Source organism: Dreissena polymorpha, chromosome 16 (assembly GCF_020536995.1).
Source record: "Dreissena polymorpha isolate Duluth1 chromosome 16, UMN_Dpol_1.0, whole genome shotgun sequence".
In the NCBI taxonomy this organism is placed as follows: domain Eukaryota; kingdom Metazoa; phylum Mollusca; class Bivalvia; order Myida; family Dreissenidae; genus Dreissena; species Dreissena polymorpha.
This window is the reverse complement of record NC_068370.1, coordinates 35,420,456-35,448,136: the sequence shown is the minus strand read 5'-3', so window position 1 is coordinate 35,448,136 and position 27,681 is coordinate 35,420,456. Positions and strand designations below refer to the sequence as shown.

The 27,681-nt window shown below is 36.8% G+C and overlaps 2 protein-coding genes across 4 annotated transcripts; one reads left to right on the top strand and one right to left on the bottom strand.

Moving 5' to 3' along the window:
- Positions 1-77: 77 nt before the first annotated feature.
- Positions 78-23,984, bottom strand: LOC127863020 (internalin I-like). 2 transcript variants are annotated; one of them, XM_052402367.1, is made up of 12 exons: positions 23,842-23,984; positions 21,661-21,830; positions 21,199-21,354; positions 20,660-20,849; positions 14,225-14,293; positions 12,572-12,703; positions 10,770-10,892; positions 9,059-9,192; positions 7,024-7,089; positions 6,383-6,473; positions 5,719-5,814; positions 78-3,420 (listed from the first exon to the last, which is right to left on the bottom strand). In XM_052402367.1, exons 2-12 carry the CDS (start codon positions 21,813-21,815, stop codon positions 3,379-3,381), a joined length of 1,254 nt encoding a protein of 417 aa, XP_052258327.1. In that variant the 5' UTR covers positions 21,816-21,830; positions 23,842-23,984; the 3' UTR covers positions 78-3,378. The 2 variants fall into 2 exon arrangements, with proteins under 2 accessions (XP_052258327.1, XP_052258326.1); XM_052402366.1 differs by lacking the exon at positions 23,842-23,984 and adding an exon at positions 23,459-23,596.
- On the top strand, positions 23,593-27,175 carry LOC127863021 (transmembrane protein 234 homolog). Of its 2 annotated transcripts, none has more exons than XM_052402369.1 (6): positions 23,593-23,634; positions 23,780-23,895; positions 25,402-25,553; positions 25,803-25,869; positions 26,128-26,220; positions 26,407-27,175. In XM_052402369.1, exons 2-6 carry the CDS (start codon positions 23,874-23,876, stop codon positions 26,472-26,474), a joined length of 402 nt encoding a protein of 133 aa, XP_052258329.1. In that variant the 5' UTR covers positions 23,593-23,634; positions 23,780-23,873; the 3' UTR covers positions 26,475-27,175. The 2 variants fall into 2 exon arrangements, with proteins under 2 accessions (XP_052258329.1, XP_052258330.1); XM_052402370.1 differs by having other exon boundaries at positions 23,616-23,644.
- Positions 27,176-27,681: the final 506 nt, after the last annotated feature.

The following is a 27,681-nucleotide window of genomic DNA, read 5'->3' as shown; positions in this document are numbered from 1 at the left end:
GTATGCAGTACATGCAAACCACTTGATTTCGAATGCCAGTTCATAATTTATACCAAAATGATAAACAAGAGGCCACACAACTATCAGCTCAATTTATTTATAATTTGACATTTAACTAATTTCAAAACTTAAACAAGAAACATAACTTAAAAAGAGTTACGTCGTTGACGTTGTTTGTGTTCGCCAAAAAGATCAGTTATTTTAATGAGATCAACGATGGTGAGATCAGTTATATAAATGAGATCAAAGATCGCGAGATCAGTTATATCAAGGAGATCAAATATCGCGAGATCACATATATCAATGAGATGAAAGATCGCGAGATCAGTTATATCAAAGATCGCGAGATTATGTATATCAATTAACTCAAAGATCGCGAGATCAGTTATATCAATGAGATCAAAGATCGCGAGATCAGTTATATCAATGAGATCAAAGATCGCGATTTTTTTAATCTACACAGTTCTAAGCTGCACACCCACGTCAATTACGGATGTTGCGCCAGTGTTTGTGACTTATTTATCATAATAAGATACCTTTTACCGTAACCGACATTGTACAACCGTTCTGTGTACTATTTCAGACCAAAGAATGTTCCACAACGCACACATACAAAGCGCTGTACTGTTGAACGTGCAACATACGCTGCACGTAAAGTAAGGAACATGATTAAAATTGGCGTGAAAATTAAATGACTGAAACATGGACTTTCTTCGATATTTTGAAATAAATTGCTATACAGTTATACAGCGCGCAATATGAATCCGTACTAGAACTATTCCTTAGCTGTGCGGAAATTTTATGGGAAATAAATTGGCGTATAAATCAAGTTATATGAAGCGGCGCTAACCAAATGCTGCATGTACTCGAGTTTTTCAGTCAGTCGTTTGCGTTGAACTAAAGGTCAGATATAAATACCACAAGTGATAAACACGTTTATGAGCAAAACTTAAAATATTGCATAACGCCGATTGCTTTTTTGTTAACGTTATGTTTTTTAGAACTGTTTTTGGCAAAATGCTCTTTGCATTGTATAATAATTGACGATCGATTCCAGCTTGTATAAAGAATGATGGAGCGCCGGATCTTTTTTTCAATATGCACGCCCATTATGCATTTGAGATGAAACTTTCAGGGGTTATTTTTACTTGGTTATTTGGCGGATTGCTTTGTGCGAATAGCGCTTTTTTATTTGCGAAACACGATTTGTGATTGCTGTACGATAATTGCGCATTGCGTCTTCTTAATTTCGTTTGCGAACATTAGTGCGTTTTGCTGTATGCGTTTATTTAGATTTCATTCGTCATTTTCGGTACAGGTACTACAGTATACTACTGCGTAGTCGGGGTACGGAAATATATACTATAAGTACTCCGGAGTAAGGCCGGGTGCATTTAAGCGTATTTTCTGTTTCGGGGTACATTGTATGACACTACAGAGTACACAGGGTAATTTTAAGTAGAACATGGGCCGCCGAAAACGACTAATGGAACCTTATAAACCCCAACAGTACAAACACTCATCTGTGTACTAAACATGTTCTACTGTTTTCTGAAGTTTTAATAAATTGTTAGTGAGACCGTCCTTGTCTGCGCATTACTATTTTTTAAATGATTTCCTAAAAATTCACATACTTTTTTGACATAGTCAGACTGCATGTTTGGCGGTATGAAGTTGACTCCAATTCTGTACGTAATATATACACCTAATTATATAACTTATCCGATAAAACTATAATTTATTGGGTGCCAATCTGGTAAAAATAGTGTTATTAACACGTCTTTTTATGCTCAACCTGCGTTCACCAATGTAAAATAAAGATCTAATTCAAAATGGCGCAAATATAAATAAAAGCATGTTAGAATACATATTTCACGTTATCATTATTAATTAATTGATAAACTCTTCATCCTTCTGATGCTTGGCTATAAAACAATTCACGGCACTTACGACAAAACAGAACAGTGTATGTAGTAAATCAAGGCCACCGGCCCATAATACAGAACAATATAATACAATGTCAAAGGTGTGTCATGTTTCTATAAATGTAATATTATAATTCTAAAGTGTTTATCACCTGAAAGAGATGGAATAGGTTACATGTTAATTTTCTAATAGTACATGTATTGTCATTATTTGAAGACATAATGTTGTAAAAATTGGTAAATGTCTCTTCAGATGAGTACACCTAATATAAATATGAACTTCTTATATCACGATACTTATAAAAATGAAAAATACGTGATATTGGCATTCAATTATTCGATGTCACCATTTCAACAATCTGCACATAATGCCATTCAAATGGTAAGTTTAAATGCCTTCTAACATCAACCTTGATTTTAAGGTTACCACTGTTAAATTTTGAAAGACTTAATAGCAATTTTAAATTGTGTTTGGACAAAGCAAAGATCTATCGATGTGTATTTATAGAGCTTTGGATGGAGCTGTAAGTACCTTGTGATTTACACACTAAAACATATCCACATTTTGTCTATTGACCGATTAACAATGGTAAATAAAAAATTACTGTTTAAATAAACAATCAATGTAAATACAGTATTTTAAGCTTAAATTTGCAATAAAATAGAAGGTAACAGAAAGTAACAAATGCATTCATGAAAAAAACACATCAACAACAGAATATATTAATAATATTTGGGACGTAATACATATCACAAACTGTAAATATAAAAATATAAAACAAACATTTGCATAAAAAAATATAATACAGACAATTATAATGATCACAAACAGTAAACTGACACACTGAAAAAGTGAAATAAACTGATATAGTTGAGTAGCTTTATGTAATAGTTTACAAGTGCCACTGGCAACATTTGCAAATCATTAAATGAAGTTTAATCTAAATTCTGTCCTTGATTTCCATTAATTATCATGCTGTTTATAAATATGTGAAAAAATGTTATCCTGAAATAACATGAGAAGATGATTACATATTTATTAAGCAACTTCTTATAAAATCAGAATTTCTCTCAAGAAAGCAAGTAAAAAGTCTTAAAACCAATCATTAAAGTACATAAGATGTAAAAATATAGAATAACAGATTATGTTTTTGTAAACATGACTTTAAACACATCTCAAATACATCACATCTGCATCCTATCATTGGAAGGCTGAAATCCTGTTTAAAGTCAGTAAGTACTGTTCACAGAGTCTGTGCTATCTATCTTTCAGTAAGTACTGTTCACAGAGTCTGTGCTATCTATCTTTCAGTAAGTGCTGTTCACAGAGTCTGTGCTATCTATCTTTCAGTAAGTACTGTTCACAGAGTCTGTGCTATCTATCTTTCAGTAAGTACTGTTCACAGAGTCTGTGCTATCTATCTTTCAGTAAGTACTGTTCACAGAGTCTTTGCTATCTATCTTTCTTTAACTCCATGCTAGCCAGTTTGAGCACCTGCAAACAAACACAAAATAATGAATGTATTGTGACAATGAGGCATACATAAATGCACAAAAAATATTAGTGAAAAAGCTATGGGTTAGTGGTATGGAAATACATAATTATTCTAAGGGGCAATTAACTCCCTGAAAACTCACTTGAGCTGAAAAACATGACAATATGCCCATGTCCACCATTTATCCATATTTCATATAACGTATCATTCAAATCCAATAATAATTTCCTGAGATCTGATACAGAAACGTAAAATTAATTAGACAGTGTTATATAATTGATAAAAGGACAATAACGCCATAAATGAGAGCACCGCATAACGGGTGCCACGCTCGGCTGCGGGTGCAGTTTTTAATAAATCAAAGTTTGTCAGATTTTTTATTAAGAGGTCACAGTGAACTTGACCTTTGACCCAGTGACCCAAAAATGGGTGTGGCATGTAGAACTCATCAAGGTGCGGCTACATATGAAGTTTCAAAGTTGTAGGTTGAAGCACTTTGATCATAGAGCCAATGTTCAAAACCTTAACAAAATGTTAAGGTTTTGCGGACGACACAGACACGCTGGCTATGACAATACCTCGGTTTTTCTCCAAAAACAGCCGAGCTAAAAATTACTGGAGAGAAAGAAACGTATAATATTTATGCATGACTGTCCACCCTACAAGATGGGTTTTGAAGTGATCAAATACAAACATCATTTTTCAAAGGGCAATAACTCCCTGGACAATAAACGGAGGAAAACAAGCTTACAATATGTGCATGTCCACCCTAAAAGGATAGTGCATATAAAGTGTCATCGAATGCAGATCATAAGTACCGGTACCTGAGATATTTCACAGAAGTAACATACCCATAAGAAAATGAAATATTAATAATTAAAGGGCTAATTCCCTACAAAAATCATTTGACCAGAACCACCTGACAACTATATGCATGTCGTCTCTTAAAAGGTAATGCAAGAAAAGCTTTATTGAATTTGGATCATAAGTGTCTGAGATCTTGGATAGAAACAGAAGCAACATATAAATACTCTCAAAGCAATAACTCCCTAAAAATTCATTGGACCAGACGAGCCGACAACAATTCTCATGCCCACCCTATAGGTATGCTGCATATCAAGTGGCATTGAATCCCAGTAACAAGAGATTGAGATATTGCACGGAAACTTCAAGTGTGATGAACAGAATGACAGACAGACCGACAAACATACAGTAGTGGACAAACATCAAGTAGTAACAAAAATCAGGGAGATTTGGTTCAGACCTACATAAACACAATTCCATCACAATCATAATTCGTCCTGAAAAAAAACAAAGCTGGGCATATAATAATGTTTCTATAATATACAACATAAATTATTCCGTGCTATAAGAAATAAAGACTTGTTAAGACAGAGGCTCAATGTTTGTGCACTTGTAAAATCTTAAGTTTTCAAATGATCCTCATTCTTGGAAAACTGGGCATAACGCATGTGGATAAAGTGACATCCCAGGGAAAACTGGGCATAACGCATGTGGATAAAGTGACATCCCAGTTTAGCATGTGAAGTCCATACTGGGCATAACGCATGTGGATAAAATGACATCCCAGTTTAGCATGTGAAGTCCATACTGGGCATAACGCATGTGGATAAAGTGACATCCCAGTTTAGCCTGTGCAGTCCATGCAGGCTACTGGACATAACGCATGTGGATAATGTGACATCCCAGTTAACTGGGCATAATGCATGTGGATAAAGTGACATCCCAGTTTAGCCTGTGCAGTCCATGCAGGCTACTGGACATAACGCATGTGGATAAAGTGAAATCCCAGTTAACTGGGCATAATGCATGTGGATAAAGTGACATCCCAGTTTAGCCTGTGCAGCCCATGCAGGCTAATCAGGGACAAAACTTTTATGTTGAAAAGAGGTATTATGTTAACAAACAAGATGTGTTTGTGAAACACTATGTCCCCCCATATCTTTGACCTTGAAGGATGACCTAGACCTTTCACCACTCAAAATGTGCAGCTCCATGAGATACACATGCATGCCAAATATCAAGTTGCTATATTCAACATTTCAAAAGTTATGGCCAATGTTAAAGTTTGACGCAAACAAATAAACCAACAAACAGACAGGGCAAAAACAATATGTCCCCCTTGTATAGACTGGGGGACTTAAAAATCCATTCTAGGCGGAAACAGTTGTCTCTGATTAGCCTGTGCTGACTGCATAGGCTAATCTGGAACGGCACTTTACACACAGGCCAGTTGTTTTTTTTAGAGAATGTGGTCTTATGCCAGTCTATCATACCTCCTCAGTTTGTTTGATGTGTGAATAGTCATTCTTTGGCTCTCTGTTCCTCTGACTGCGACCATGTGAGGGCCCATCCTGATCTCTGTGAGAGTGCTGCAACAACAAACAGGACCGCATTCAACAAACCATTTACAGACTTAAATAGTGGAATCAGAAACAAGTATGTATTCAACTGAATACATATCGTCTACCAAAGTTACCACCTATTTTTGAAGTGTTTTGTTCACATCATGCAAGGCTTTAATAGTACACATTAAAAAAGACAAAACTGCTGAAAACACAATGTGTATTGCATAAATATATGACATATTATTGCAGTAAGCATAATAAATGTATCCATTATTGCATGAATACATGTGTGACTTCCACTGCATCTGTAAAATAAATCTACAGAAATTTGTCCAAGTTAGGTCAAAAAGTAAGATAGACAAAAGGTTAAATTCAATAATTTTGAATATCCACAATCAAATGGATTTCATAACAGTTACCAGTCTAAGTAATCTTTTAATTCTCAAATTCTGACCTTTTTTCTGACACATGAAAGCAAACTATTAACTTGGCACATGCTAATTATTAAATTCTCTTTCATTACATTATGCTACATGAAAGCTCATTGCATTTTGTTTGTTCTGACTGTCCTGTGTCACTGCATGATACTCGCCCATGGTTTCGGTGCAGGTGTACCAATAGAGTCCCTGACAGCGTGCCTGTCAAATGATCCAACATCCGTCAGTGATAGGTTGTCCAAGTACCTGGGAATTGTAACAGCTTTTAACTTGTATAAATCATTACTGAAGGTGCAAAAGATGATTTGTTACTATAATTTCCTTGTGTTAATAAATGATGTGATACTTTCAGGATTTTTGTTCTTAGTTTTATTTTTCCATTTGATATTGAACTCTTTTTGATATACATTATGGATAAATTGATATTGAAAATATAGAAATACTGATCACATTAAACAAGGCATGTACTAAGGCAAAATAAAAAAATATGTCTGGTTCCTGTGAAATGCCCCAAACGAATAGGGTAGGTAGGTCGGATTTTTTTTATTTTTTTTATTCAAGTGGCGAGAAACCATTGCTTTTATGCTGTATTTGTAGTTAATTGATGTGTTTAAAACAAACGCGTTGTACTTGTTTCAGTTTTTTTTGTTTCTCAAACAACTCAATACTACGATGACAGTATAGACAGAATTTATGTGATATTTGTGAAAATAAACAACCACAAAAAATTAATAAAAATGTCTCAAATTATGATTTAACATGAGCATAAGTATCACATTTGTTTTTTGTCACTCACCTCAAACATGACTCCAGGTCATTTTTTAGGACACCTTCATATTCTTGATACTCCTTTTGTAGCATTCTGAAATAATATAACGTTAATAGTACTAAAAATGCTCAATTATTTTTTAAATGGATTTTATCCACATTCAAATTCAAAACATCATTCACAGTTTTATAAAACATTCCAACATGTGAAATTATTTGAATGGCCAATATACACGTATTACAATTTTTTTGTTACTATAAATCAACTTACTTTTTGGATTGTCAGTCAATGAATTAATAAAACAAGAGGGCCCAAAGTCGCTCACCTGAGATAACAAGATATTATTGGGACAAATCTTCTGACCAAGTTTCATGAAGATCAGAAAATAAATGTGGCCTCTAGAGTGTAAACAAGGTTTAACTATAGCCATATAAGGAAATATGCTCCGCCCCCTGGCAGCCATGTTTCCCAACCAACCGGCATCATTTTTTAACACTTCCAAGATATTATCGGGATGAATCTTCTGACCAAATTACATGAAGATCGGACCGTAAATGTGGCCTCTAGAGTGTTAACAAGATTTTACTATAGCCATATAAGGAAAAATGCCCCGCCCCTTGGAACCCGTGTTTTTCAAACATAATTATTTTCGAACTCATCCAAGATAACATTGAGATCAATCTTCTGACCAAATTTCATGAAGATTGGACAATAAATGTGGCCTCTAGAGTGTTAACAAGGTTTTACTCAAGCCATATATAGCAATATAAGGAAATATGCCCCGCCCCTGGTGGCCAATGTTGCGATTATGTAAACTGTTATAAATTTAATAATATCCGAGATAGAAGTAAAAAACAATTCTAACACGGCACGTGAAAACTTTCATATAAACAAAGAAGAAAATCGTCTATGGGTCATTCTGCAATAATTACGGGCGGACTCTGAAAGCACGCGCTGCATCTAAACAAAACATGCCGATAAATTTTCCATCAGCGTAATAATTCGGTAATATAATAATGAAAGAAAGTCGCGGATTTGATCGACAGAACAGCCGAAAGTTATTTTTATGGGCGGAACTTCACATAAAATAGTACACAAGAAAAATAATATCATGAAAACAAACTATAACGTACACAAATTATTTCTTAATTATTTGGTTATGTTATTGTCAGTAGCCAACCTATGCACAGACATTTGTTTGGTTCAGTGCATGTTTGTAAGCTATTATTGAGTCGACAACGATTTAAAACATCGGTATAGACTTACACAGATTAATAATATTGACAACGATGAAAAAGTCAGATAAAACAGCACACGAAACAACAATGAAATAGCAAATGATAAAACCAATTGAGAAAACTCGTATGTCCCGTTAAAAAAATGACTAAGGGAATTTTACTTGTACATTTATTATACCATCTTCATGAATGGCAAAATCAATGGTTTATATTTTAAACTAATTTGTCATGATTTCGGATATAAATTTTTGGATAATTTTTCCCCATTTATACGGACTAATTGATGTTCCTGGAAAATATTATCCCTGCTGTATACATAATAATACATAGTTATGGTCAAACATGCATTTTATTGCCTGTTTAACGTAACAATAACCCATAATTTTCCCCCATTTATACGGACCAATTGATGTTGCGGGATAATATTATCCCTGCTGTATACATAATAATACATAGTTATGGTCAAACATGCATTTTATTGCCTATTTAACGTAACAATAACCCAAAGCAGTTATCTGACTTGAATGCACAGTACTCAGTTAGATTTAAACTTAACAGATCTTTGACTTATAACATGTTTAATCATTTGTCACTATTTTCATCTACTTGGAATTAAATGTTCATTTTAAATATCAATTAAATAACTTAATCGCGCTTAGCAAATTGATAAAAAGTGTTAAAAAAAAAGAAAAGACATCTTGCCAAAAAATATTTTGCATAAAAATAGTACACTCAAATATTACTACCCAATTGAAAAAGCATTACATACAATAATGCATGAATAACCTTTCTCTCTAAGAATAACAATGCAATTAAAATGTTACACAATACGTCTCTGTAGGAAGCCTATCTGATCAGCCATCTTGGTTTTTGCGTCCCTCATGCGCTCTTCAAATGCCTGTCTCGCTGCCTCCTTCAGGGTGCTGATGTTGTGCACGTGTTTGTAGTTGTCATCATACTGAAATAAGAGTGAAAGCAACTTGTCTGATAAAGGGAGAAAACTCAAACTGAACTGATTGTTGATAATTAACCCCCTTTGTTTTAAAATAAATCTATTTTTAGTCGTGGCGACCTTGACCTTGGAGATATTGACGTAATTCTTTCGTGCGACACACCGTCCAATGATGGCGAACAAATGTGCCAAATGATTTTAAAATCTCACACTGAATGACAGTTATGGCCAGGACAAGCTCATTTATGGCCGTTTTTGACCTTTGAACTCAAAGTGTGACCTTGACCTTGGAGATATTGACGTAATTCTTTCGCGCGACACACCGTCTAATGATGGTTAACAAATGTGCCAAATGATTTTAAAATCTCACAATGAACGACAAAGTTACAGCCCGGACAAGCTTGTTCTGCCAGCCCGCCTGCCGACATTTCCCAATCTAAAACAAATTTTTTCCTTCGGAAAACCTGGTTAAAAAAACACAGAAAACAAGGATGTATTTTTTTTCATAACTTTGACACAAAATACAAAATTATTTTTGTGTATGAGATTTTGTGTGTGAAGACACTACAGGTACATTTAATGAAGTCAACAACAGAAAGAAACAGCATAACTTCACATACAAACAAATACTAAAACAACTTACTAGTATTCAGTTGTTTTGATAGTGATTAAAGACATCATCCATGCAAGTATCAAAACTCTGTAGAAAGCATCAGTGATATTAGATGAATAAGATGATGTGTTAATTCGGTAAAATCAAGAATATTGACAGTCTGAATAAGTCCTAGAGAAGGTCTTTGTGAAGTTAAACATAAGGAAAGGGTGATTATTGTGCGTGTTAACAGTTTAACAAGGGACAAAATTGTCACAAAACCAGGTTTTCATTGTGAAAAAAAATCTGATAAAGGGAGAAAACTCAAACTGAACTTTTAAATGAACAAACAAAATTAACCCCCTTTGTAAGTTTGTTTTTTTTAAAAATCTATTTTTAGTCGTGGCAACCTTGACATTGGACATATTGACGTGATTCTTTCGTGCGACACACCGTCCCATGATGGTGAACAAATGTGCCAAATGATTTTAAAATCTCACAATGAATGACATAGTTATGGCCAGGACAAGCTCATTTATGGCCATTTTTGACCTTTGAACTCAAAGTGTGACCTTGACCTTGGAGATATCGACGTAATTATTTCGCGCGACACACCGTCCAATGATGGTGAACAAATGTGCCAAATGATTTTAAAATCTGACAATGAACGACATAGTTATGGCCCGGACAAGATTGTTCCGCCAGCCCGCCAGCCAGCCAGCCAGCCAGCCCGCCAGCCAGCCAGCCAGCCAGCCCGCCCGCATTCGCCAATCTAATAACCAGTTTTTTCCTTCGGAAAACCTGGTTAAAAAAGCAACATCAAAGTAAGTATTAAAGATTTGCAAGAAACATTGATTTTATGAATGTGTCCTTTTGGGTTATCCTTGTTGGAACGGGCAAAGGAAAAAAACAGATGGTATGCCAGGGGCATAAAAATATTTTTAAACTTTATATAACACAGTTCAACATAGGACAAGGAAATCATATATACCTCAACCCTGTCCCTGTCTGAAGGTTTTGGCAGGGGTCGTATAGAAATGTTGTCAAGTGTCATCACATTGGTTGACTTGATGATTTCTGTCCTGTATAGGGGATCTGCATCTATTGGGTTACCCTGCATAAAGAAATTGGCATTATAAATAAGGTGTCTGCCTAGCGATCTGGAGGTCACGGGTTCAATCACCATTTGGGGAGTGTTCTCCAGATTTTCCCCAAAGACACCAAGTATTGGTTATAAGCCCAGGAAACCGACTCGAGAGCGTTTCTATAAGCCCAGGAAACCGACTCGAGAGCGTTTCTATAAGCGCGGGAAACGGACTCGAGAGCCTTTCTAAAAGCCCAGGAAAACAACTCGAGAGCGTTTTTATAAGCCCAGGAAACCGACTCGAGAGCGTTTCTACAAGCCCAGGAAACTGACTCGAGAGCGTTTCTATAAGCACAGGAAACCGACTCGAGAGCGTTTCTATAAGCATAGGAAACCGACTCGAGAGTGTTTCTATAAGCCCAGGAAACCGACTCGAGAGCGTTTCTATAAGCCCAGGAAACGGACTAGAGTGTTTCTATAAGCCCAGGAAACCGACTCGAGAGCGTTTCTATAAGCCCAGGAAACTGACTCGAGAGCGTTTCTATAAGCCTGAGGCTTTTGATTACATTGAGCTAAACTAAATAGGTTGAAACTTATTAAATGTTGGAATTTGATTATTAGTGCTTAATTTAATATATTGTTGTTTTTCATGAAAAAGTCAAACAAAATAGCCTGTAAAACCGCTTGGCAAAAGGTAGAAACTGACTATAAGTACATGCGTATACTGTATATAGTTGAAATTGGACGACAACTGCATTTGTAAACTAGATTCAAAAATTGTCACAGAGATAAGCCATAAAAAAATGTTGATTTTTCATTGGAAAATTCAATGACTAAAGAGAAACAAGGGTCAAAATTGTCACAAAACCAGGTTTTCAATTTGAAAAAAAAAAGTCTGACAAAGGGAGACAATTCAAATTGTGCATTGTTACCCCCTTTGTGTTAAATTCAATCTATTTTTACTCGTGGCAACCTTGATTTCATTTTGAAAAAAAAGTCTAATAAAGGGAGGCAACTCAAATGTGCATTGTTACTGGTTGTTCATAGTTACCCCCCTTGTTTCAAAATCAATCTATTTTTAGTCGTGGCGACCTTGACCTTTGTGATATTGACATAATTCTTTCACGCGACACACCGTCCAATGATGGTGAACAAATGTGCCAAATGATTTTAAAATCTCACAATGAATGACATAGTTATGGCCCTGACATGCTCATTTATGGCCATTTTTAACAATTTTGAAATCAAAGTGTGACCTTGACCTTGGATATCGATGAAATTCTTTTAAGCGACACACCGTCTAATAATGGTGAACAAATGTGCCATATGATTATAAAATCTCACAATGAACGACAAAGTTATGGCCCGGACAAGCTTGTTCCGCCCGCCCGCCAGACAGCCCGCCCGCCAACATTCGCCAATTGATAACAAGTTTTTTCCTTCTTAAAACCTGGTTAATAAAACTAATAAGGCAGAGTCCAGATACAAGTGCATCTACTTTGTTCTATGCTTGGACATACTGGCCTGACATACTACTCACTAACATGAAGTTCATAAAAAATTCATAAATCCCTTCATGACATAGGCTTGCTCAAAACAAAGTGTCCATGATTTTTTTCTATTTTAGACCTTTTACCTTGACTTTTGTCCTTGTTACAGTAGTGCACAACACTTTTATGAACCCAGTGGCAGAAAACTAAGTTTCTTACAAAAAGGGAGAGAACTTCCAGTCTCCTTAGCTGCCCCAGGATGTCCACTGTGTTGTGAAGGGTGGTGATATGATTGTCAGAGGCGTTCAGAATGTGCAGATGGAAACAGCTGGTGAGTGGCACTACATCCTCCTAAAAACACATTGATCACTGGCAATACAACTGTCAACAAGCAAATTCGTTGAATTGATATCCCCCGCCAATATGCTTCTGGACACAAAAGTGTTATATTTGACACTCAAAAAAGCATTTTTTCAAGATACAAAGGGCCATATCTTCGTAATTAACAGATGGTGTACAATGCCATTTGGCGTGCATCATCCTCTTATCCATATATATACTCATACAAAGTTTCAATTAAATCCGCCAAAGCACTTTCAAGATATGGCTCCGGACGGATGGAAAGACGGACGGACAGAAAGATGGACGGACGGACAACGCCATAACAATATCCCTCTGCCTATGGCGGAGGATAATAATTACAAACATTCAAATGAGTAGTGGACTTTCAGATCTTTTTAAAGGCATTCATGTCACTGTTTTTAATTTAAAGTGATATTTTAATCACATTCTCTTTTTGCAGTTTTAATTTGTTCCTTCAGTTTAGTTTGAAAGTTCTTGCATTCATATTAAATTCATATAACTTGTAATGCAACTGACATTTATCAATTTTTAAACAATGATTATCTCCAGTTGAACATCAAATTACCAGCGTGTTCTGTCTCTTTTATAATCACAAAGTAGAAGTGTGTCTGCAGAACACTGATACCCCCAAAATTTGGTTTTTGTCAGATAATTCAATGCATATCGGAAAACAATGAACTAAAATTTTGAGGTGCACAAGTTCACACACTGGTTAATACATAAAGTTTCAGCCCTCTAGCAGCAATACTTTGAGTGATCGGCAACTTAACTTAACCCTTTCCCACACAGTAGCTAAGTGAAAATGGCTATGTGCAAACAGCATAAAACCAGAACAGCCTGAGAGTAACTCGCAGTCTGTTCAGGTTTTATGCTGTTTGCTGCTCACCAGTATCTAAGGGTTGGAAATGAAGCCTTGAAGACTTGAATCTACTAAGAAAGGCCATAAATTATATTAACCTTTCTAAGGGACTACACATGCGTTAAAATACATATCTAAGTGGTAAAGGGTTAAAACATTTTACTGTCTATTAAACATCTGCACAACTTTATTTGTGTAGAAAACATTCAAACCAGATGAGGAAGGTGTGCTACATTACATCTGGTTGATACTTGTTTGTAAAGCTTCAGCTCTATAGCATCAAAACTGGTTGAGATACGAACCACACAACTAAAAAATGGTAACTTTTTAAATAAAAAAAAGACACCACAACTATGGTTGTGTAAAAAAATATCAGAACCACATAAGGTTGTGCACAAGTTTACATGCTGATATCAGAACCACATAAGGTTGTGCACAAGTTTACATGCTGATTTGTTTTGATGATTAAGCTCTCAAGCAGCAATACCGGTACTTTTTTAGTTTTGCAAGACTTAAGTCAAAAAATGCCATTTTTTGCATTAAAGAAGGCAAAATATCTGATCCAAAATATGGAAATACCAGCAGCAAAAAAATGGAGGCAGGCAGAAGGACTGACAAACAAAGGCAAAGGCATAGTAAATAAAACCTACAATGCTGTTCCTCTGACAAAATAGCTCCCGAAGCTTTGGCAGTGACTGTACGCCATCTAAAGATCTAAGCTGAAAAAATAAGGAAACTCTTTTTTTTATATTATTTAAACAATTGTTATATCTAAGTTATTAAAGGTGAGAAATTTCAGTTACACATGGAACTTAATTATAACATTTTCTAATACAACAGCTAACATAAGGTACCTTGATGTACTACTTAGGCAAAATAATTATAAACAAGGGACAAAATTGTCACAAAACCAGGTTTTCATTGTGAAAAAAAATCTGATAAAGGGAGAAAACTCAAACTGAACTTTTGAAATGAACAAACAAAATTAACCCCCTTTGTAACTTTTTTTTTTTTTTAAATCTATTTTTAGTCGTGGCGACCTTGACATTGGAGATATTGACTTGATTCTTTCGTGCAACACACTGTCCCATGATGGTGAACAAATGTGCCAAATGATTTTAAAATCTCACAATGAATTACATAGTTATGGCCAGGACAAGCTCATTTATGGCCATTTTTGACCTTTGAACTCAAAGTGTGACCTTGACCTTGGAGATATCGACGTAATTATTTCGCGCGACACACCGTCCAATGATGGTGAACAAATGTGCCAAATGATTTTAAAATCTGACAATGAACGACATAGTTATGGCCTGGACAAGCTTGTTCCGCCCGCCCGCCAGCCAGCCCGCCAGCCAGCCAGCCAGCCCGCCCGCATTCGCCAATCTAATAACCAGTTTTTTCCTTCGGAAAACCTGGTTAAAAAACCTGGTTAAATATCCATACATTATACTTTTGACCTTTATGTTGCTGAAACAATTACTGCATTAGAAGATTAGTGTTTATACCAAAATAAACTAGAGAATGACTTTATTATTGACAAATATTACACTAAGATATACCAAAACATACAAAAGACTGACTTTATTATTGGCAAATATTATACTAAGATATACCAAAATATACTAGAGACTGAGTTTATTATTGACAAATATGATACCAAGATATACCAAAATATACTAGAGACTGACTTTATTATTGGCAAATATGATACTAAGATAAGAGATCATCATAATATTTGTATGCAATGAAATAATCATAATGTTTAGAATAAATGCACTTTATTGTTGCAGAGACTGTGCGTTCATGATTTTTGTTAGGACTTAAGCTAAACGTTTCATAACATATCAGTACAGACATTATTATATACTTACTAATTTGATGCTGACATTGATGACCTAATAAAGTTAAAATGCTTTTATACATGATAAAGATAACAAGACCCTTACCAGGAGAAACCTTAATAAAAAAATTGTAGTTACTTTCATACTGCCTGTTATGTGTGAAGGTACATTTTGTCATTATGAAGTCTAATGCCTTCTTGTCATTTATAACTAACCAAATTATTTGTTAATATTTGAACTCTCGTGAAAAAATGTTATAAATATAACTTGTATTACTCATTAGCATACATAGGCCTACCTTATTGTTGCTGACATTGAGAACCTCCAGGTTGATCATACTGGGCATGTGAGAGAGGTATAGCCCCCTGACCTACCTTATTGTTGCTGATATTGAGAACCTCCAGGTTGATCATACTGGGCATGTGAGAGAGGTATAGACCCCTGACCTACCTTATTGTTGCTGACATTGAGAACCTCCAGGTTGATCATACTGGGTATGTGAGAGAGGTATAGCCCCCTGACCTACCTTATTGTTGCTGATATTGAGAACCTCCAGGTTGATCATACTGGGCATGTGAGAGAGGTATAGACCCCTGACCTACCTTATTGTTGCTGACATTGAGAACCTCCAGGTTGATCATATTGGGCATGTGAGAGAGGTATAGCCCCCTGACCTACCTTATTGTTGCTGACATTGAGAACCTCCAGGTTGATCATACTGGGTATGCGAGAGAGGTATAGACCCCTGACCTACCTTATTGTTGCTGATATTGAGAACCTCCAGGTTGATCATACTGGGTATGTGAGAGAGGTATAGACCCCTGACTTACTTTATGGTTGCTGACATTGAAAAACTCTAGGTTGATCATACTGAGTATGTGAGAGAGGTATAGCCCCCTGACCTACCTTATTGTTGCTGAAATTGAGAACCTCCAGGTTGATCATACTGAGCATGTGAGAGAGGTATAGACCCCTGACCTACCTTATTGTTGCTGACATTGAGAACCTCCAGGTTGATCATACTGGGTATGTGAGAGAGGTATAGAACCCTGACCTACCTTATTGTTGCTGATATTAAGTACCTCCAGGTTGATCATACTGGGCATGTGAGAGAGGTATAGACCCTTGACCTACCTTATTGTTGCTGAAATTGAGAACCTCCAGGTTGATCATACTGAGCATGTGAGAGAGGTATAGACCCCTGACCTACCTTATTGTTGCTGACATTGAGAACCTCCAGGTTGATCATACTGGGTATGTGAGAGAGGTATAGACCCCTGACCTACCTTATTGTTGCTGATATCAAGTACCTCCAGGTTGATCATACTGGGCATGTGAGAGAGGTATAGACCCTTGACCTACCTTATTGTTGCTGAAATTGAGAACCTCCAGGTTGATCATACTGAGCATGTGAGAGAGGTATAGACCCCTGACCTACCTTATTGTTGCTGACATTGAGAACCTCCAGGTTGATCATACTGGGTATGTGAGAGAGGTATAGCCCCCCTGACCTACCTTATTGTTGCTGATATTGAGAACCTCCAGGTTGATCATACTGGGCATGTAAGAGAGGTATAGACCCCTGACCTACCTTATTGTTGCTGATATTGAGAACCTTTAGGTTGATCATACTGGTCATGTGAGAGAGGTATAGACCCCTGACCAGCCTTATTGTTGCTGATATTGAGAACCTCCAGGTTGATCATACTAGGCATGTGAGAGAGTTATAGCCCCCTGACCTACCTTATTGTTGCTGATATTGAGAACCTCCAGGTTGATCATACTAGGCATGTGAGAGAGGTATAGCCCCCTGACCTACCTTATTGTTGCTGATAATGAGAACCTCCAGGTTGATCATACTAGGCATGTGAGAGAGGTATAGCCCCCTGACCTACCTTATTGTTGCTGACATTGAGAACCTTTAGGTTGATCATACTGGGCATGTGAGAGAGGTATAGACCCCTGACATACCTTATTGTTGCTGACATTGAGAACCTCCAGGTTGATCATACTGGGCATGTGAGAGAGGTATAGACCCCTGGCCTACCTTATTGTTGCTGACATTGAGAACCTCCAGGTTGATCATACTGGGTATGTGAGAAAGGTATAGCCCCCTGACCTACCTTATTGTTGCTGACATTGAGAACCTCCAGGTTGATCATACTGGGTATGTGAGAGAGTTATAGACCTCTGACCTACCTTATTGTTGCTGATATTGAGAACCTCCAGGTTGATTATACTGGGCATGTGAGAGAGGTATAGACCCCTGACCTGCCTTATTGTTGCTGATATTAAGAACCTCCAGGTTGATCATACTGGGCATGTGAGAGAGGTATAGACCCCTGACCTACCTTATTATTACTGACATTGAGTACCTCCAGGTTGATCATACTGGGCATGTGAGAGAGGTATAGACCCCTGACCTACCTTATTGCTGCTGACATTGAGAACCTCCAGGTTGATCATACTGGGTATGTGAGAGAGGTATAGACCCCTGAACTACCTTATTGTTGCTGATATTGAGAACCCCCAGGTTGATCATTCTAGGCATGTGAGAGAGGTATAGCCCCCTGACTTACCTTATTGTTGCTGACATTGAGAACCTCCAGGTTGATCATACTGGGCATGTGAGAGAGGTATAGCCCCCTGAACTACCTTATTGTTGCTGATATTGAGAACCCCCAGGTTGATCATTCTAGGCATGTGAGAGAGGTATAGCCCCCTGACCTACCTTATTGTTGCTGACATTGAGAACCTCCAGGTTGATCATTCTAGGCATGTGAGAGAGGTATAGACCCCTGACCTACCTTATTGTTGCTGACATTGAGAACTTCCAGGTTGATCATACTGGGTATGTGAGAGAGGTATAGCCCCCCTGACCTACCTTATTGTTGCTGACATTGAGAACCTCCAGGTTGATCATACTGGAATTGTGAGAGAGGTATAGCGCCCTGACCTACCTTATTGTTGCTGATATTGAGAACCTCCAGGTTGATCATACTGGGCATGTGAGAGAGGTTTAGACCTCTGACCTACCTTATTGTTGCTGACATTGAGAACCTCCAGGTTGATCATACTGGGTATGTGAGAGAGGTATAGCCCCCTGATCTACCTTATTGTTGCTGACATTGAGAACCTCAAGGTTGATCATACTGGTCATGTGAGAGAGGTATAGCCCCCTGACCTACCTTATTGTTGCTGATATTGAGAACCTCCAGGTTGATCATACTAGGCATGTGAGAGAGGTATAGCGCCCTGACCTACCTTATTGTTGCTGATATTGAGAACCTCCAGGTTGATCATACTGGGCATGTAAGAGAGGTATAGACCCCTGACCTACCTTATTGTTGCTGATATTGAGAACCTCCAGGTTGATCATACTAGGCATGTGAGAGAGGTATAGCCCCCTGACCTACCTTATTGTTGCTGATATTGAGAACCCCCAGGTTGATCATACTAGGCATTTGAGAGAGGTATAGCCCATTGACCTACCTTATTGTTGCTGACATTGAGAACCTCCAGGTTGATCATACTTGGTATGTGAGAGAGGTATAGACCTCTGACCTACCTTATTGTTGCTGATATTGAGAACCTCCAGGTTGATCATACTGGGCATGTGAGAGAGGTATAGACCCCTGACCTACCTTATTATTACTGACATTGAGAACCTCCAGGTTGATCATACTGGGCATGTGAGAGAGGTATAGACCCCTGACTTACCTTATTGTTGCTGACATTGAGAACCTCCAGGTTGATCATACTGGGCATGTGAGAGAGGTATAGCCCCCTGAACTACCTTATTGTTGCTGATATTGAGAACCCCGAGGTTGATCATTCTAGGCATGTGAGAGAGGTATAGCCCCCTGACCTACCTTATTGTTGCTGACATTGAGAACCTCCAGGTTGATCATTCTAGGCATGTGAGAGAGGTATAAACCTCTGACCTACCTTATTGTTGCTGACATTGAGAACTTCCAGGTTGATCATACTGGGTATGTGAGAGAGGTATAGCCCCCCCTGACCTACCTTATTGTTGCTGACATTGAGAACCTCCAGGTTGATCATACTGGGTATGTGAGAGAGGTATAGCGCCCTGACCTACCTTATTGTTGCTGATAATGAGAACCTTCAGGTTGATCATACTGGGCATGTGAGAGAGGTAAAGACCTCTGACCTACCTTATTGTTGCTGACATTGAGAACCTCCAGGTTGATCATACTGGGTATGTGAGAGAGGTATAGCCCCCTGATCTACCTTTTTGTTGCTGACATTGAGAACCTCAAGGTTGATCATACTGGTCATGTGAGAGAGGTATAGCCCCCTGACCAACCTTATTGTTGCTGACATTGAGAACCTCAAGGTTGATCATACTGGGCATGTGAGAGAGGTATAGACCCCTGACCTACCTTATTGTTGCTGACATTGAGAACCTCCAGGTTGATCATACTGGGCATGTGAGAGAGGTATAGACCCCTGACCTACCTTATTGTTGCTGATATTGAGAATTTCCAGGTTTATTATACTGGACAAGTGATAGAGGTATAGGCCCCTGACCTACCTTATTGTTGCTGATATTGAGAACCTCCAGGTTGATCATACTGGGCATGTGAGAGAGATATAGCCCCCTGACCTACCTTATTGTTGCTGACATTGACAACCTCCAGGTTGATCATACTGGGCATGTGAGAGAGGTATAGACCCCTGACCTACCTTATTGTTGCTGACATTGAGAACTTCCAGGTTGATCATACTGGGTATGTGAGAGAGGTATAGCCCTCCTGACCTACCTTATTGTTGCTGACATTGAGAACCTCCAGGTTGATCATACTGGAATTGTGAGAGAGGTATAGCGCCCTGACCTACCTTATTGTTGCTGATATTGAGAACCTCCAGGTTGATCATACTGGGCATGTGAGAGAGGTATAGACCTCTGACCTACCTTATTGTTGCTGACATTGAGAACCTCCAGGTTGATTAACTGGTCATGTGAGAGAGGTATAGACCCCTGACCTACCTTATTGTTGCTGACATTGAGAACCTCCAGGTTGATTAACTGGTCATGTGAGAGAGGTATAGACCCCTGACCTACCTTATTGTTGCTGATATTGAGAACCTCCAGGTTGATCATACTGGGTATGTGAGAGAGGTATAGCCCCCTGACCTACCTTATTGTTGCTGACATTGAGAACCTTCAGGTTGATCATACTGGGTATGTGAGAGAGGTATAGCCCCCTGACCTACCTTATTGTTGCTGACATTGAGAACCTCCAGGTTGATCATACTGGGCATGTGAGAGAGGTCCTGGAGCTCATTCATGCTGATGTTCAACTCAATCAGAGAGGCACTTGGCGTCAGATTCTCAATCTTGCGGATGAAGTTGTGAGACAAGTTCAGCGAGTACAAGTATCGGAGAACCTCTATACCCATGAAGCTGTATGGGAAACACAATGTATGTATGACAGTTGTCATGCAACAAATGATCTTATGCCATATGTGGTCAGCATAGCTCCAGCCGAGCCTGCACAATCGCACAGTTAGGTCAGATTCAATGCTCTCCACTTTAAAGTGACACAAGGTTTCATGGTCGCATTAGTGGACAGTGTAGCTTCTGACCAGACTGTGAAGATTCGCAAGTTTGGCTAGAGCTGAGGCTGAAAAGACCACATACAGCAGTAGACCCATTTTAGTCAATTACATGTTATTGCTGTGAAAAGCTTTTGAACAAATCCCATGACTTTAATACATGTTTATACATAAAATCATAATACATTAATACTCACTTGCTTATCTTGTTCAATGAAGCATTCAGTTCTCTGAGATTTTTGAATGGTTTGAGACCAGCATGCTCCAGAAACGTGAGTTCATTCAATGACAAGTCCAGCCTTACAACTCTTGATGGCACCTCAACAACTGACGCCATCCGCGGAATTGGACCCCTGAAATTACGTAGTCAAAGTTAAATAATATTCCTACATGTATCTCCTATTTCATGACAATACTACATATGCATGCTACTGGGTAGTACAATGCATCAAGCATTGAAAGATTGTGATATAACAGGCAGCTGGACACACAAAACAATACAAGCTAACAGAGTTTCTTTGGGATTTAATTGCTTTATCAAAAAATGTCATTTTCTACATTTACAATTCTTTTTAATGTTAATATTTCTACTATAAGTAACACATGTGGTGATTTGAAAACAAAGATACAAGAAATAAGCAAAATATACAGTTTATTACCCCTCTTTTCCCCATTTGAATTCATATTCAAGGTTTTTCAGTTGACACATTTTGAGATCCAGTTCGTAGTACTGTCCAGTTGGGTCCAGTTTCCAGGCAGGGAGGATCACTGGACATGGGTGACATCTCCTCTCCACAAATTCTTGTTTCAACATTTCTTTCTTTAAGTACTGAAAAAAGTGAGTACAAAGTTAACATTCAAATCAGTGTTTCTTGTCCAAAAGTGATTCTGATAATTAAACCCTGCACTATTTCAGCTTTAAGATGGGGATGTTTTACCTCATTTAACTAAAGTTTAGTACCTAATCTTTATCTTCAAACTAATGCCTATTTAGATATATGTAAAGTATGCAGGATTGTTCTGTGTAATACGGGTACAATAAGCAACATGCAAACTGCTGATTTCACAATCAAAGATGTGCTGTTTATTTCTTCTACTATATGATATAACCAGTATGTTTTTATAAACAAGATGCTTTTGATATTAAGAATTGTTTGAACTTACAAAAAGTAAATGAATCTTACTTTGCTACTGGAAATTGCCATATGAAGGTAAATTGTTTCAAGTTGATTGGGCCCATAAGCTCAGAATCTTCTTATTACAGTGTATATGCCTACTAATTTTGGCCACTTATTGTACAATGTCAAATTTTAATATTTATGTTCATCATACACCAACAGTTATTATTATTGAAATGTTAATATACAAATTATTTAAAATAAGAGTTTTTTTATCCTTTACAAATTATCAATTTATGAAAATACCATTTAAATATTTTTTCTCACGAATGGGCATTATTTTGGGAAGATTTTAAAACTACTGAATAAATAAATCAAAGCGCTGAAGGCACTGAAGTTGTTTGCTATTGCATAATCTTAGACGCAACTCAGTTTTCAAATTATGTTATAGCTTTTTATATCACAAGTTTGAAATGAACACAACCCATTCAAATGTATTAAGATATTAAGAGTGTGTCTTAAAGCACAGGTCGAGATGTGTGTGCACTATTTGTCCTCATATTTATGTTATAGGGATAACTTACACAAAATAACAATAATATGTCTCTTTTTTCACAATTGGTTGCTGCACTGGCAACCATCTTTAGAATTTTGGTTGCCTTGCTAAAGAATAACAAGCCTATAATCATGTACGTGATGTGTTATGTGTATCTAATACTTTATCTATTTTCTTTCAATTATTGAGCAACAATTTTGCCCACATGACGGACTTTTAATACAGCATTAAGCCCCGTTTTCCCTGAAAGCAGCCAATATGTACAGATTTCAATGATAAACTGGCCAATGTCGTTAACTGGCCAATGTTGTCGCACAAGCTGTTATAAACACTAGACTGGCCAATTTTGCACAAGCTCTTAAACCTATTGTTTACATACAGGCTGTCTGCTGCAGTGTACCAGTGAAGTATAAACAGGCAGTGGTTATTGTTCCTAACGTGACACTTTTTATGGGAATTCCCCAAACTGCTGACATGAACCGTAAAAATCACTAATGTTAATACACCTTTCAAAAAATGATATTGTTTCTTCCAAGAAAATAAGCCAAGGCAATATATTGTGCATTTTAAGGAAATTACAAAAGGAAAAACCAATCACAGAGGCTTATAACAATAATAACATACATATATTCCATAAACATATACGAGGCTTAGGGACACAACAGTCAAAATCCTCCCTAACACCTCTGTGTCAATGATCTGAACGATCGCCAAAAATTCACTTCCGAAAGCAATAATACCCCAAATAAACTGTTAAACCCGTATTTATATATATATGCTCACCGATTAAATCTATATGATATACTGTTTGGAGCAACCGCTAAAATCAAAATGAGTATAAACCTCAATTATTATAACAAAAAGTGGAAGAGACAAAGTTATTCCTCAAGTAGTTTACATTGTTGTCGAGTTGACCAAGGGAGATTACTCTATGGGGCACTTTGAAATAAGCCGTCGCCGTACAGAATAGTTGTTGATACAAATTAATATACTGCATACAATATTTCTTTAGCATTATTGAGTGCCATATAATGTTTTTGTTTTGTTTTAGCACATATAAATGTAAAATTTACAGATAATACTGCAGTGTTTTAATTTAAACAGGAACACGGAGTGGGGTTAGAACCAGCTGGAAACCAAATAGTTTGTAGAGGAAAGATTCCTACAAAGCTTCCCGTTTTCTTCCAGCCTTGGAACCATGGTAACGTCTACGTCTTTAGGTAAGAATTGTGTTTATAACTTAAAAATCGCCATTTCCTTTATTGGTTATGCTTCGTACACGAAGTATAACGTACCCAACCTCATACTAGGTTACATTAAACTAAATGTCACAATGTGTGTATATTACATGTCCAATTATAATTAAGTATAATACTTATGATATAGACACGCTCTTTCTCATTGGGTTGTTTTATAATTAAATAACATGTATGTTTCGAATATGTCATATTTATTATACCGTATTATTATACCTGACCTTTGTAAGTGTCCAATAGAATTCAAATAAAATTTCCAGCGGCTAGACACGAATTAATACACTTTATTTATTCCATTGGCTGATTTGAGCATACCACCAGAACATTGGAAACATGACCGCGTCTTTGTAACACTGTTTTACTGTGTGTTCAGCATGACACAATTTTATCTCTAATGAAAAGGCTTGATAGATAGAACAGTTTTACACTCAACTCTTGACATCAATGCTCAATACAGTTTGTTCGTGCACCTGTTATTTTCAGAGGATTGCCAGCGCCAGAGCGTTTGTACTTAAAGGCTATGTTCTCATATTTAGTAATTACTTCCATATTCCTGTCTGTGTACTAGTATATTTAAGTTCATAAAAGTATCGTTTTTACCTATCCTGATATTCGTTTTGGCCAAACCATTTTAAATTGTTTTCAAAATTGAACATTAAACATGTAAAAGTATAAAGTTTTAAACAAGCCGTCGTTTCAGCAGTGGAAGCGTGGCCTCACTTTAATGCATAGCATTCCAACCCGCAATGTATCATGGTCAGTTCGCGGCCAGTAAAATAATCGTTATATAAAATTGACGCTATCGCGTGAACTAGGTGAACTGGAATTTTCTTTAGACCAGAAATATGTTAAATGAAGATATTCAGCGATATAATTATGGTATGTCAATAATTGATTCTTAATGTGTTTTCAGCAATACCACGATAAATATTATTTTTGTTTAATTTAACAAGAATTATTACACCATATTGACTAATGTATATAAAAATGCGCGACGATTCTTGATACTGTTAATAATCGAATTAAAGAGCAATGCCCAAAAAACCACTTACACAGGTTTGTTCGAAGAACGCGCGTATAAATATTTAAAATATGTACGGATACTTCGCGTGTGGCCGGTTGACTCATATGTTTTAATTTCACTTCCATTCTTCTTTTGGTTTTCTGTTTTGTATCTATAGGTTTATGACCAGCAATAAGTAATGATGTAAATTTAGCCGCGAAAACTCCGCGTAACATCCCGTACTGCGTGTGATGCAGCTAAGAACTGCACAGAAAAAGACATTCGCTATCTTTGAGCTCATTCATTGGACTCTTTACCTTTCACCAACTCCAACCACAATCAACGCCGTATATATTTAAAAAAATATTTCTTGTTTGATCATCAATCGATTTGTTAACTTACATTTTTGTCAAAATTTGTATCTGATGTCATGCACATCTTTTTATTGTAACATTTTACTCTTGCAGAGATGGCGTTTTGGCTAACATCCGTTGCATTCCTATGGGGTTTCACTAATCCATTCATTAAAAAAGGCAGCAAAGGGATAGAATCCATTAAGCGCTCGTCACCAATAAGACAGTTTTTAGCAGAGTTGTGCTTCTTGCTTAGTAATTGGAGGGTAAGAAAACGTTATATTACTGATGTTATACACATGTTCACACGCACACACGCACGCACAGCTAGCAACACATTGTTGCCTAATCCGTATAAATAAGAAAGTGCGTCAGAGCACATTGAAAGTTTATGAACGGAGTATTATTATGCACCTGCGATATGAAAAAATATCCTCATAGTGTTGCTCAACTTAGTTTATGCAGATTATTTAACGCACCCGAGGTGGTCTTATATTTGAGTACTTCATTTTCAGTATTTGGTGCCTTTCTTGATCAACCAGAGCGGTTCCGTCCTATATTATATTACTTTAGCATCAGCAGGTAATCTTCCAAATGTGTCTTAGTATATTTTTTATATACATGTATACTTAATATCGTCTAGCTAGTTATGAGTAATTTATGAGACCGTAAAGTAAAATCACATGTGAAATATATGAGACCCTAAATTTCAGAATCACTACCTACTATTGACTATCCACAATAAACGAAGGGAATGAATTCGTGTTTCCAATTCAGCTTTTGTTAGTAATAGATGTTTGTTATTTGCGTAATTTAAGCGTGTGTTGATATATATTCCAGAGCTGTCCTTAGCGGTACCAATTACGAACTCGCTGACTTTCATCTTTACCGCATTGTCTGGACATATGCTTGGAGAAAAAGTTTCTTCATATAGTAAGTACCGATGTCTAAATACATTTTTAGTCTGTTGTTCTTTCCATCGGAGCCTGTTTAAAACTGTCGATTTGAACTGTAACATAAATATCATGGAATAGTGCTGCTTAATATGAACTACTTAAGCATTATTTATTACTTGATGTTGACGCTATCGAAATTGATTTACTCACATTACTTTTTCAGAAACAGTTTTTGGGATATTATTGGTGTCACTGGGTGTTATTTTGTGTGTTTGTGACAAGATTAGATGATCGTTGAACGACCGATCATTTAGATTCAAACCTTTCTGGATGCCGCATTTGAAACCCTAGCTTGCTAGACTGCATTGCACATAGCTAGGTCTCTGTGTACTTGCAAAACTGCACGAATAAGAACACTCAACGATTTATTTCATTAGAAGAGACAATGCGATTTCTTTTGAAGAGAAACCGGTGAACGTCAAATTAAAAGCTGCACACGATTGGAAATGGGAAAAGAAGGTTTATATTACATTTGAATTTTCTTTGAAGGGATATGTATGAACGATTAGTTTTCATAAAACGCACATGCTTGAGGCAATACATATTTTTCGTAATTACGCTCATGGGAATTCTGCGTGTGTGTTTTTCATTTGTATATATATATTTGTCATATTACGAAGAAAAAAAAGAATGCATCTTAGAATACATTCATTAAATAAAAAAGGTCGGATTGAAGTTTTACAATTTAGAGAGGGATACGTATGGATATTTTCTAAGTTCAGACATACAAATTAAGTTTGTGTTCGTTAATAATTTAAGACTGTGTTATGTTTACGAATCATTTATATATTATTAGGCTTTCTTCATAGTTCTCAAGTGCCGGTCATGAATTATAGAAATACTCTTTAAACAGGGATGCTCAGTTTTCAAACGATTGATGATTGATTTTCACATGTTGGATACTGCTAAAGAATAAAATTGATAGGAACGTCTTCAATTTTATGGATTTTAATGCATCTCGACGCCGTATCAAAATAGATACGTCGGCAACACGAATTCAAAGGCATTGTAAAAGCGTCGATTTGACTGAATGAGAACAGCCGGGCGTATTTTTCTCTATTGAAAAAGCTTAAAACACATCTGTTTTTGTTTGAGATGTAATAAACAGCTTATGTGAGATTATAAGAAGGCTTTTAGACAGGTGTAATACGCAAGGTGAACCAAATGATCCATGCAACTCGAAATAACAGGGTTTCGCTGATCGTTAAGTGAATTGTACAGTTTGTCTGGCACCTATGCGGAATTATTGTGAGAAAATATTTCATATTTTTGGAAACATAAATATTTTGAACTATTAAGTATAGAAATGTTCAACATTTGAAATTTTTAGTCAGTGTTGATAAAAGTGCTGATTGTTTATTATTCTTATTTATGTTGGTTTTTATTTGTATTTTTTTTTGTCATTGGTTATCGTCTTCAAAGAAACCATTCAGGTGTA